Source organism: Denticeps clupeoides, chromosome 8 (genome assembly GCF_900700375.1).
Source record: "Denticeps clupeoides chromosome 8, fDenClu1.1, whole genome shotgun sequence".
Classification (NCBI taxonomy): Eukaryota; Metazoa; Chordata; class Actinopteri; order Clupeiformes; family Denticipitidae; genus Denticeps; species Denticeps clupeoides.
The window spans coordinates 19,202,758-19,215,585 of NC_041714.1; the positions used below are offsets into that span (position 1 = coordinate 19,202,758).

The 12,828-nt window shown below is 44.9% G+C and overlaps 1 protein-coding gene across 1 annotated transcript in view; it reads left to right on the plus strand.

Moving 5' to 3' along the window:
* Positions 1–3,183: 3,183 nt before the first annotated feature.
* LOC114795444 (ankyrin-3-like) overlaps positions 3,184–12,828 on the plus strand; it is a 60,490-nt gene continuing 50,845 nt past the window's right edge. The window contains exons 1-2 of the mRNA XM_028988728.1: positions 3,184–3,367; positions 3,680–3,833. Of these exons, the coding sequence (XP_028844561.1) occupies positions 3,768–3,833 (66 nt within the window). The 5' untranslated portion in view covers positions 3,184–3,367; positions 3,680–3,767. The remainder of the gene's footprint in view (positions 3,368–3,679; positions 3,834–12,828) is intronic.

Sequence of the window (12,828 nt, forward strand, 5' to 3'; positions counted from 1 at the left end):
TAACCTACTGGAAACCAAGTTAATCTAAACTTTCACACAAAGAAGCCATTTCCCCAAGTATTAAAAAAACACCAGCAGCTACAGATCACAATCATCACCGTAATCACCACGTTCTCGTTTTACCTTCCCCGATCTTCTCTATCTTCAGGTAGTCTTCCATCCCCAACGAAGGAAGCTGCAGAGATCATCAGTTTTCACTTGAATAAATATCCAGACAAATGACAGGAGCCTAGACGACGGCTCATCTCCACACAACACAACGCTTCGCTGAATGGTTTATAGTGAACTACCCGGTAATACTAGTAAATTTCTCTTCATGACGAACATTACAACTTCACTTACAAAACCCATTTCAACTCGAATCATTCATGCTTAAAAAAACAAAAAAGATTAATTGCGACCGAATCATATAGGAATGAATTTAATACTCACCTCTTTACGGAGACTTTGGTCAATTTTTCTAATCTGAACCTAAAAGAACGAGCCTTTCTGCAGAGACTCCAGCTTTTAACTGACCGCGCAGACGCGTTTCAAAACGGACCAATCACGTCACCGCAGGGATTCGAAAGCAGCCAACCGGCAGGCGGCTCGCGGCAGCGGACCGCGGGGGCTGACGGGAGACCTGCTGTGGTTGGAGCGGCCCGACTGATCTGAAATCAGGCATTTGGAGGGAGTAATGTAATAAAACAACATCCGGTCACAGATGTCAGGTTATGCGGGTGACATCTGGGGAGACCGTGGACTATTCCCGCATGTTTTGTCCAGTCTCATTTACAGCATTTACCAGACGCCCGTATCCAGAGCAACTTACAATTAGTAGTTACAGGGACAGTCCCCCCCTGGAGCAACTTAGGGTTAAGAGTCTTTCCCAGGGACACAATGGAAGTAAAAAATGGTAGTTTGAACCTGGCTCTTCTGGTTCATAGGAGAGTATGTTACCTACTGGGCTACTAACACGTCGATTCCCTCAACACAGACACCTCCAAACTGGACAACCGTAGCCCAGTCGTGGCCCCCCGACGTCCCCAGACTCTCCCGCACCAGCCATCCCACTGTGCCGCACCGTAACAGACTGACTTCAGTGTCGGTGTTACGCGTAAAGAGCTGATTTTAACACCCGGTCCCGCTCAGGATCGCAGGAAAATTTACTCGATTACTGGCGAATTCTAACATTGCACTGCACTGTAAATACACTCTTATGTACACTCTGTTTATAAGATTTAGATTTTTCGTCTATTATATTGTACTGCACATTGCTCATCTATACACACTTATAGACCAATGTACATTCATACATATATTTATATATTTATATTGTGTGTGTGTGTGTGTGTGTGTGTGTGTGTGTGTGTGTGTGTGTGTGTATATATATATATATATATATATATATTATTAACATATTCTACACCTTGTACAAATAACACTTACACACATCCTTACACATTGTTGTTGTTTCTTCTACTCTGTACTTGCACAATAAATACGATTCTGATTCTGAATTCTGCTCAGTTTAGTATCAGAATTTACAATGAAATGTGTAAAAATCTTTAACACTGAGGTGAACTCACACTGCTAGTGAAATATGATTACACCTTATAGTTATTTCTACTCCAAATCTAGTTTACTAGTAACAGGTTAACGTGTAATGATGTATCGTTTTTTTATTTCTCTGTAGTGTTAATATTTTTTCCCCTATTCATCTGATGGAAACAGTGTTCTGAGATCTTATCAGACGGTTCTGTTTTTTTCTGATGTAACAGAGTAATGTGTAATGATGTATCTTTTTTTTATTTTTATGCCTATTGATCTGATGATGATAGGGTGGTAGTAGCCTAGTGGATAACACACTCGCCTATGAACCAGAAGACCCGGGTTCGAATCCCACTTACTACCATTGTGTCCCTGAGCAAGACACTTAACCCTAAGTTGCTCCAGGGAGACTGTCCCTGTAAATATTGATTGTAAGTCGCTCTGGATAAGGGCGTCTGATAAATGCTGTAAATGTAAATGTAAATGTAAAAATGATGATACATTACTAAATGCCTGTGATGAAACCTGCATCATGTGGCATGTAGCTACTCAATAAAGTTGGTGTGATGGGTGAAATGCTGCCAACACGTCCCCACTACCGAAGAAAGGGACAGGAGGCCGAGTCCACTTTGTATATGAACCTCACAAACACTTATAGGGTGCAAGCAGACCAGACAACCCCCCCCAATGAACTTGCATCGTCATATACACAACAACACAACCAGGAAAAGAAGAGCACAAATTCCACTTCACACAGGGTGGTAGTAGCCTAGTGGGTAACACACTCGCCTATGAACCAGAAGACCCAGGTTCAAGTCCCACTTACTACCACTACTGATTGTAAGTCGCTTTTGATGAGGGCGTCTGATAAATGCTGTAAATGTTCACCCGAATCACAAAATCATGTGTGGAGCTGCAACAGGCGAAAGGCCTTTTGTCAAAAAACATTTGGCAGTCATTGAGGAGAGCAGTCAACTCTGGGTTCAAGAGAAGAAGCTAATAGTGATGGCACCGGGAGGCTGTATCTGTATCTGTGTGTGTGTCCATGTGTGTGTGTATGAGAGAGAGAGAGAGATAACCAGTTCCTGTTCTGAGCAGCAGGTGTCAGTATAGGTTAGAAAGTGCCGCTCCCGTGGATCCGCCTGTCCCTTTGTGTGAACCTGTGCATCATGAGATGTGGCACAGAGAGACCGAGGGAGGTGAAAGATGAAATGTGTGGTGTTGTGTTTTTAGTGTTTGTGAAAGAGACAGAGGGATGGAGAATGCCTGGTGAAAAGCTTTTGTCTGTTACAGCCACGCCCATCACCCTCCTGTTTAATAACACATTTTATAATACATTTATGTAATGTATATAAATAAGATTTGGGTTTGAATCCCCAATATTCTGCTCTTGATACTGTTATTGCAGATGATATTAAACTCTGGGTGATAGCAGTGAAACAGGGTGGAGAAACGGAGCTACACCTTCTCTGGAACACATATGGGCGGAGCACCTGTAAAATAACCATCCACATTCCATCCATTTTTCAACTTTTCCTCCCGTGTTTAAATGTAAGTTGAATGTGTGTGTGTGTTTGGGCGTGGCCTTCAGCTCTCTTGCCCCTGTGCTTCAAGTAAACTGATCTGTTGACAGACATCTTGAGGAGGCTTCTTTTTCTGGAACAGCCCGAGGCTTGGTGGTCTGGACCTGCACCCCCCATGGGCATCTGAAGCTCAGAGTGTCACATTTAATAGAAGAGCCAGCGAGCAAACGTGCAAAAAACAGCAGCTAGAGATCTCCATACCTCCTCCTCATCCTCCTCCTCTTCGTCACTGGTTCTTCTGCTACCGAAAGCAGGTAGGCAGCAGAGGCTCCACTCAACAGGACCAGCCTCCTTCTCCACTTGATTTTTTTTCTTTTATCTTTTATTCTTTTTTATGTTTCCATTCCACCTCTTCTCATTTCCACCGCCCGTCTCTCTCTCTCTTTCTCTCTCTCTCTCACTCTCCACACCCTGAGAGAGATGGTGTGTGTGAGTGTGTGTGAGTGTACATAGAAGCATCAGTCCGTCTCTTTCCTCATTCACTCGATCACACACACACACACACACACACACACTCAGAGGATAAGCAGTTTTTATTTCTCCTGGACTCTGGTGTGGATTTACAGAACAGAAGAACACCTTGGATGGCTCCAGCCCAGACTCTTCTTCTGCAATGAAGGGAATCTTGAGGAGATTCCAGCCGGAACTCCCAAAATGAGCGAGGAAGCCAAAGATAAAGGGAGCGGGAAAGCAGCGCACAGGAAGAAGAAAGGGAAGAAGGTAAGAGATTCACTGGAACTCACTTGTTGTGTCTGGAGCTCAGTCAGGAACCAGTCCACTCCTGCTGAGCAGGAGGTTCTGTTCTCATCAGACGGTTCTGTACTCTTTAGATGGTTCTGTTCTCGTCAGACAGTTCTGTTTTCTTCCGGTGGTTCTGTTTTCTTCGGATGGCTCTGTTTTCTTTAGGCGGTTCTGTTGTCTTCTAACGATTCTGCTCTTTTTAGATGGTTCTGTTTTATTCTAACGGTTCTGTTCTTTATAGAAGGATCTGTGTTCTTTAGGCGGTTCTTTTCTTATCAGACGGTTCTGTTTTTTTCTGATGGTTCTGTTTTCTTCAGACGGTTCTGTTCTCTTCCAACGTTCCTGTTTCTTTAGGCGGTTCTGTTCTTATCAGACGGTTCTGTTTTTTCTGATGGTTCTGTTTTCTTCACACGGTTCTGTTCTCTTCCGATGGTTCTGTATTCATTAGGCGGTTTTGTTCATATCAGACGGTTCTGTTTTCTTTAGGCGGTTCTGTTCTTATCAGACGGTTCTGTTCTTATCAGATGGTTCTGTTTTCTTCTGATGGGTCTATTCTTTATAAACGGTTCTTTTTATGTGATGGTTCTGTCCTATTTACATGGTTCTGTTCTCTTTAGACGATTCTGTTTTCTTACCGTTTCCATTGATCTCTTTGTTCTGCTGCTTGCGTGACTGTGGGTTTGACCACACATAGCAGAGCAAACAGCAATTACACACAAAAGTGTGTGTTTATTGTGTGTTTGTGTGGTGTGTGTGATTTTCCATGATTGACAGAAGTCGTCCAGGCAGTTCTCTTCTTCTGCGTCTGCCTGGGGGGACGCAGCGCCTCCCTCTGTAATTAAAGGCGTGTAGAACCGCGCTCATCACAAGCCTGTGTGTGTGTGTGTGTGTGTGTGTGTGTTTGTGCATGTTTAGCTCAACTAAACAGGAGCTGAAAAGGCAACATGGACAGTGATGAGTCCCAGCCTAGGGATACCACCAAAGGTCAAAGGTCACATTTTAACCTTTTCATTCTGTTCTAATTAGAATAGATTCTTAAAATTCCAACCTGTTGCTGACCCTGAAATAGTGCACGGTTCTAACCAGAACTGTTCTTGTCACGCACTAACCGGTAAACCTCAGTACCTCTGGGTTTGTGTGGAGGGTTTCTTCTCCTGGAGGCGGATTGTGGATGTTTGAGCTGAAAGGGCAGAGATGAATGTGATTTGGCTGCAGCTGCAGCCTCTCCTTCCACCGCGAATTCTGCTAACTGCGGCCAGAGCATTACTTACCGTTATTATGTTCTTAAGACCTTTACTGAAGCATGAATTAGATTGCAGAAGTTCTGGTAATTAGAATAAATTATTTTTTTTAATATCATTAATAACTACAAATGGATTAACAGTTGAAGCTCATTAGCCAGATTAATTTTGAATGTTTAAATAAATATAACCCAAACAGAACCAGGTCCGGTTAAATCAGTTCTAGCACTTGCACCCAGCCCCAGTTCTCCTGTTTCCTAATCGGTTTGGAATGTGATTGGTCGAAATCTTTAGACTCCACCCACAGCCACCAGGTAAACATAAACAAATAAAATCATGAGCAAAACTGCATCTGTCATCCGTTCGAGTCTGATATCTCACCTCTCTCTCTTCCTCTCTCTCTCTCTACTACCTCCTCCCTCTCTCGTTCTCTACGCTCTCTCTACCTTTTTCTCGCTCTCATCCCTCTCCTCCTTTCTCTCTCCCTCGGTCTCTCCCTCTCCCCTTTTCTCTCTCCCTCTGCTCCCCCCTCGTTCTCTCATTTTCTCGTTGGACGCTGTGCTCTAGTAACGACTCCACACACAGTTTTCTGTTTGTTTGCGCTGCACTGGGTTCATCTGCTGATATCTAGACAGCGTTTTCATATGAATCCAAGCATATCTGTGCCTGTGTGTGTCGTGTGAGTGTGTGTGTGTGTGTGTGTGTGTGTGGTCCAACATGGGTGCCGCTAACTGATAACCATGCCAGATGTGTTAATGATTGTAACCATGGCAACAAGAGGGTTCTCCTGCAAGACTGAGAAGCGCGAGACGAGTGAGAGGAGGGGGTAAAAGGGGAGGAAAGGAGAGTCTGGAAAATGGGTTCATCATAGAAATGATGTGAAACAATATGACCTGGAGAGAAACATTTTTAAAATGAAAAATAGAACAAACATTAACATGCAACTGTGTGGGGGTCGTGCCGACACTATTAAACTGTAATGATTAACCATGAAATTCATCTCATACAGATTATTTTAAAGAATTTCTACTGAATTCTAATTATCACTTCATGTTTAAGTTTTTGCTTTGAACGGTTTGGTGACGGAAGTTCTTTTGCTTCCAGTATTTCATTGCTGTGTGTTTTTGTACGCTGGATCCTGGAGACTCGGGAGAATGACCAGTTTGTGATCGTACGTGTGTGCTACGTGTGTCGAGGATTAGGGTCTCTGGTGTTGTGTTGTCTCCGTTGACAGCGCGGGGATTAGAGCAACGCAAACATTGAAGAGAGACACAGAACACACACACACACACACACACACACAGATGGAGGGGTTCTCTGCCATGTTCCATGCCTGTGACAGCAGAGTGACGGGAAGGTCTGTGTCCTGTAGTCTGGGGACAGCGGGTTGGGGAATGGAGTGGAATCAGTACACACTGTGCTAATTCCAGCTCTGTTCTAAAATATTAACATTATTTGATCATTTTGTCAGTTAAATAAGACGAGATTCTTAATATAATTATTCCCTGTTTTACTGTCATCTTGAAATTAATGATCTAGTCACAGCTCCATCTGTTCTTCCTCGGTTTTCTTCGGCCTTCTGCAGATAAGCCGGTCTGGCGATTGCCACACAATCGACCTGGTAAAAGTAATACACTGTCACCTGCATCCCCAGTGGCTGTGTTCACAGCTCCGTCTGGTTTTCTTCTCGAGGAATCCTCAACGATGCAGTGGAACCAACATGAAACGACATGCATCCTGGATTCTTCTCTGCCATACAGCAGGACAGAAATGATGCTAGTCAGACACGCGCAGCTCATATACAGAGTGTTCCAATACTCTAGTATTCCACTATTCTATCAACAGCCTGGGAGACTCTCCACCCTCATGAGCTCTGAGGTTATGGAGGTGCTGCTGACAGAACCTACCTCCCCATCAGCCATCATCTGGTACAGTCACAGGAAAATGTGCAAGGGAGCTTAACGTCCAAACGCGCAGCGTTGTGACTGATGGACGCTTTCCTCCCTGGGAGGCAGAACTGCAGCACAGCACTGGAAAGCACTGGCCTAAGACACCTGTCCTGCATATTTCACCCGAGAGGAGCTCGCTGATCCAGCACCTTATCTGCACGCCGCCTCAAGACTGCAGGCTCCCAGCGGCACCTTCTGCTGACCAGGGAGGAAGTTGCTGGGAAGTTCAACACCAGAAGTAAACTTTCATTTATTTCTCATTTACATTTGTCACAAGTATCTGAATGAAGTCATCCGAGACCCTGCAGAACCCCGCCCCCTAACCCCTTTACCACAATAGACAGGCCCCTGGAATATACAGTACAGGCCAAAAGTTTGGACACACCTTCTCATTCAATGTGTTTTCTTTATTTTCATGACCATTTACGTTAATAGATTCTCACTGAAGGCATCAAAACTATGAATGAACACATGTGGAGTTCTGTACTTAACAAAAAGTGGAGACCTGACCTCCACAGTCACCGGACCTGAACCCAGTCCAGATGGTTTGGGGTGAGCTGGACCGCAGAGTGAAGGCAAAGGGGCCAACAAGTGCTAAACACCTCTGGGAACTCGAGAGAATGCCAAGAGAGTGCAAAGCAGTAATCAGAGCAAAGGGCGGCTATTTGGCCTGTACTGTAAGTGGAGCTTTGTTTCATTTGTTATGTTTATCATCAACTAAGAAGCATTTCATAAGCCAGATACTGGAAAGCGCCATTTGAGTTGGACGTTCCAGTGTTGCTCACTCAGCATGTGTCCATTTTTACTCAAAGTAAAAATGCGACAGCAAGTGGCGTTAATGTCCACCAACTGATGCCAGATCAGAAGCAATTGTTTCAATATAGAACCAGAGAAGAAACAGGATGAAGCATGCAAGAGTCCGACCTGTAGTAGAAATAGAACCCTGTTTCAGGTTTCAGGAACAATACAAAAACACTGTTCGATAGAAAGAAAAGGTGGATGGACGGACACACAGCAGTTCACATGGTTCTGTTTCCCACTTCACATGCTCCGGCGCTGGCTTCTCCGGTGTCTGGAGAGGAATGTGACACGTGGAGGGCTGGAGAAGAGCTGAACTCGCTGAAGAAATATTTGCTACCCAAACGTTTCTCCGTTACTAACTATGGAACGTTAGAACTGATGGGCTTCTGCTCTCATTTTGTCTTGGCAGAACACACAGTCATTCTGTTGCCGTGGCAACTAACACAGCTGCTTTTTCATGTGGGCTTCATGTTGTGACTAAGTTCACAAAAGGCTTTGTGTGGTTTGTATTTTTCACATACCTGCCATGAATTTACATCTCAGAAGCTCTTCAACCATCAACCGCTGATGCTGGAGAACCTCCTGAGAGAGTGTTTCAGCCATCCAACAGGCACGATGAACGTCAATAATGATTCATAAGAGTGTGTTAGGGACAGGAATGGGGCCAGGAACCCCTGCTCTGCCTGACAGACATCATCATATGTTTTTCTGGACACTTCTGGAGTGAGCTTCTGCTCTCTGGTGCACACATTTGGTGACAGTAGAGAGCTTCACTGATCCTATCTGGGAGGAGGACATTTGTACGTCTGCATGAATGTAGATTGATTCACAGTCACATTTAATGAAGAAACATATTTATTTTCTGTTATTATTTGTATGTTTCAGTTAGTGTCTTTATTACAGGTAGATGTCCTTTGGTGCGTCTGCTTAAGACGATGCAGATGATAGTAGTTAAGTTCGAATGTTCTACTCCTGCTCCTGTGTGTGGTGTGGGGAGTAAATGAGGGAGTGAGGGACTGAAATAGACTGAGAATATGAAGGCTGTTACATAAACGCAGTGTGGGCTGAGCACACTGATCACCTCTGATCACCACAATCAGTTTCAACTGTGCTCAGCAGCCTGCTTCAAGAACCCTTCTCCACACAACACTTTACTCATTAGGCTCTCCATCCATCCATCCACCCATCCATCCATGTGGACAAAGACGGGGTGCCAGGTTCACAACTTGTGGATGAGATCAAAAATTCTACTCTGGCCTTTATGATCTCAGTACATTAAACAGCTTGATGGACTGAAGGTCCAGTGTCCAGGTCCTACCTACAGGGCATCTGATCTGTTGATGACATGAAGTGAGAAATGAGCTGAAATGGATGAGAGGAATGGTGAAGATGCAGGAGAACAGTGACTGATTTAATTCACCGCTTTTATCACACGCTCTTATCCAGAGTGACTTACAATCAGTAGTTACAGGGACAGTGCCCTCTGGAGACACTCAGGGTTAAGTGACTTGCTCAGGGACACAATGGTAGTAAATGAGGTTTGAACCTCTTGCTTTGTGTTGTTATGTGAGTTCTTATGTGATGTGTGTTACAACATCAACAGCATTATTTCGTATATAGCCCAAAATCACATACAGTATGTCTGAATGGGCTACTACTAGGCTCCTACCACCATTGATCCCTGTCCGGTTTCTGGAGAGTCCACACTTATGTGGACATGAGTACACATAATGAAAGTGTAATAAAATGCCCAGCATGGTGGTCAGTGACGGTGGCTCACAATCCCACCTCGGACGTTGTGTGTTTGTAATTTACCTGCATGTGTTGGCGCAGGTCATCTCCGGTTCTCCGGTTTCCCCCCCCACCATCCAAAGTCAGGTATAACAGGTGGATTGATGACTCTGAATTGACTGTAGGTGTGTGTACTGTGGAAGGCTGGTCTTGGGATGGGCTCCAGCAGCTACGACTCTGAGTAATGGGACTAACAAAATCGAGTGTGTGAGTGATAGAATATTAAAATGGTGATGGAGAAATGATGTTATGGCCCCAACAGAACCTGCTCCCAGGAACCTTCATGAACTGTTATTTGTGCACCTTGGTAATAAGACATATTATTAAAGGCCATCAGATGGGATTAAAACATCTGATATTAATTCCTATTAAATCCTAATTAGCAGATTACCTCCTAATTACTGACTGATTTCAGATGGTGTCATGAATTTCCAAGTTTTTTTTGCACCTTTCTTTCTTTATTTGTTCCCTGTGTCATTCTGTTTATTTACACATAGTTTATGGAAATCAATAGTTTGTTAGTGTTTATTGGTTCGGTTATTGATATATATCTGTTGAGAATTTAATGTCCCATTCCACCTTTAGAAATATTTCTACTAAGGAAAATTAGAAAGTACTAATGAATTATTCAATACCTTATTTCACCCGCTGTAAGTATAGATGGAGTAGGGGAGGAAGAGAGCGTGTGTGTTGCCATTTTGGAAGGTAGAGAGGGGGTTGCAGCAGCAGGTTGTGTGTGTGCTCAGATGTGTGTGTCCAACCAATTTCCCAGAATATGCTTTCGGTCCAATCTGCACACCTATTGTACCATAACAGTGGGCGCAAGGTCTCACCAAACAGGGAATATTTTAGGTTCTAGGTCATTACCAATGTACATTTCAGCAGCTTCTTTTACATCTAATGGCATAATTCTAGCCAATCTGTAATGGATGAACCAGAACCTGGTGTTCAGTGAGGACAATGTGGGTTGGTGTGGTACCATCTGCCTCAGAGTGCAGCTCTATCTCTGTAGAAGATGCCAGATAGGATCCCAGTCTTCATCACGTCTGTCTGCTACTTCTGGAGAAGGACGTCAAAGACCTACATGGTACCTGAAATCTGCCATAAATTCACTCGGATTCTGAGATTCCCTGATTTGACACATTCACACAGACACACTTAGGGCTGTAATCTGCTGTATGTGCTGTAGGTTTAGCACCTTCTAATCTCAGCAATGTTTCCACACCATCACCCAGTGCTGCGTCTCCATTCCCCACCAGGACCACCGTCCGCTGCACAAGAACCGAGCCAACATGGAGACACAAACACTGCTGAATATTCCACGCAGTGAAAATCATTTTGAATTAACGGAGCCGCAGCTTACAGAGTCTGTGCGTGAGTGTAGAAGTGTGTGTGCGTGCATGTGTTTTTCATGGAAAATCCCAGCCGTCTCTAAGGGTTCTGTGACTGTTGCCATGGAGAGCAGATATGAGGTTCATCATTGTCCGGGGAGAGAGCAGGATGAAGGGATGACATCACCGCAGCGACGCTGCTATGTTCGTGACGCCGCCACGCTGCCTCTCCATCTTCTCGTCGTCTCCTCGCTGTCTGGGGATCAGGGGCATCATGGCCGCTGCTCTCCATCCGTAAACCAGCCCTCACTGACCAGACACACCAGCCCCAGATCCCTCAGCAAGCGCCACCAATCACGTCCGGCTGCAATCAGTGAAGGTGCTTTTATGGTTCTTCTGGAGAGCTGTAATGGGCTGATTTCCTCATCGTGGTTGAGGAGGATTGATGGTGTCGCTCATTACCATCCGCCCAATCTCCACTGCGTTCCACGTTGGCGTGCAGCCTGAAGAACCAGCATCGTTTTGGACCTTTTATCGCTCCTCTGTGTCTCTGCTGGAGAGTGTGTGGTTGGGGAATAATGGATTCGTTTCCAGTAAAAGCTGCTTCTCTGAATCAGAGGCGCTTGCTGTTCTCCTGCGAGTTTATTTATCAGGAACATGGACTGGTGGGACGCGTCCGCGTCACGCTTTGCTCCGTTACTTGCTGCTTCATCAACCCATGTCCTTGAATTAAGCAGCTCCAGCATCATCGTCATCAGCACTGTCTGCTGCACGATTCCATTCATTTACAGACACAAGCAGATGTGGTAGAACCATATTAGAACCGCGTTGTCATGGTGATCAGAACCAGAATGGTTCAGACCATCTAATACAGACTTTTCAAAATTCCTACACACACACACACACACACTCATGTGGAACTGATTGGACTGAGTAGGGAACGCCCCATACAGGGTCAATCTGTTCTGCTTCCCGCCAAGCACGGAGTGTGTGTGTGTGTGTGTGTGTGTAAGATTTATCATTTTCAGCTTTTGATTAATATTTTACTGAGACTGCGATGTGAGCCCAGTTCTCCTCGCCTCCTAATTCAGACGTGTTTTTGACAGCAGCCCATTTTACCCGTGTGTGGTTGTGTGTGTGTGTGTGTGTGTGTGTGTGTTGACTTCCTGTGGTGGCTTCTGGAGAATGAAGACTCTTGTGGCGATGTGGGCGTGTTCGCTGTGTGACACATGCTCTCGCTCTGCCCCCGTGTGGACAGGCTGAGTAAAGACACTTTGTTCTGGTTTCATCCTGAGCCTTACTGACACACATCCCCCCTCTCTCTCTCTCTCTCTCTCTCTCTCTCTCACCAGCACACACACACACACACACACACCAGTCCAGTTCCTCTAACTGGGTTAGTGCTGATGTGCCGTGGCCATTTTCTCCCCCCGTCTCCTTCCTGGAGGGACGTGAAACCGTGTGAGGGACGAATTCATGGTTTACATGGAGGGACGTGTGACACTGACCTGCTTTTCTAGAGTAAAAACCCTGTGTGCAGCTCTCACGATTGAAAATTTTTGATTTAAAAAAAACAATTAATATATAAAGAGTGCAGCGTCAGCAAGGACGTGACCTGGATGCACGAAGCTCATGAGTTTTACATGAAAAAGTCACTCTGGAGAGTCAAGGTGGCATGCAGACACACACACACACACACACACACACACAGTTTCTCCACATCACAGGTGGGACGGTGGCAGGTTCTGAAAAATCATCATGTGCAGCAAACATAGAATCGTTCATGTCTGCAGATTATTTTGTGTTATGAAATGAGCCAAAGGTCGGAGGTCATCTTTCTGACATTCTGCCCCTCATCGTC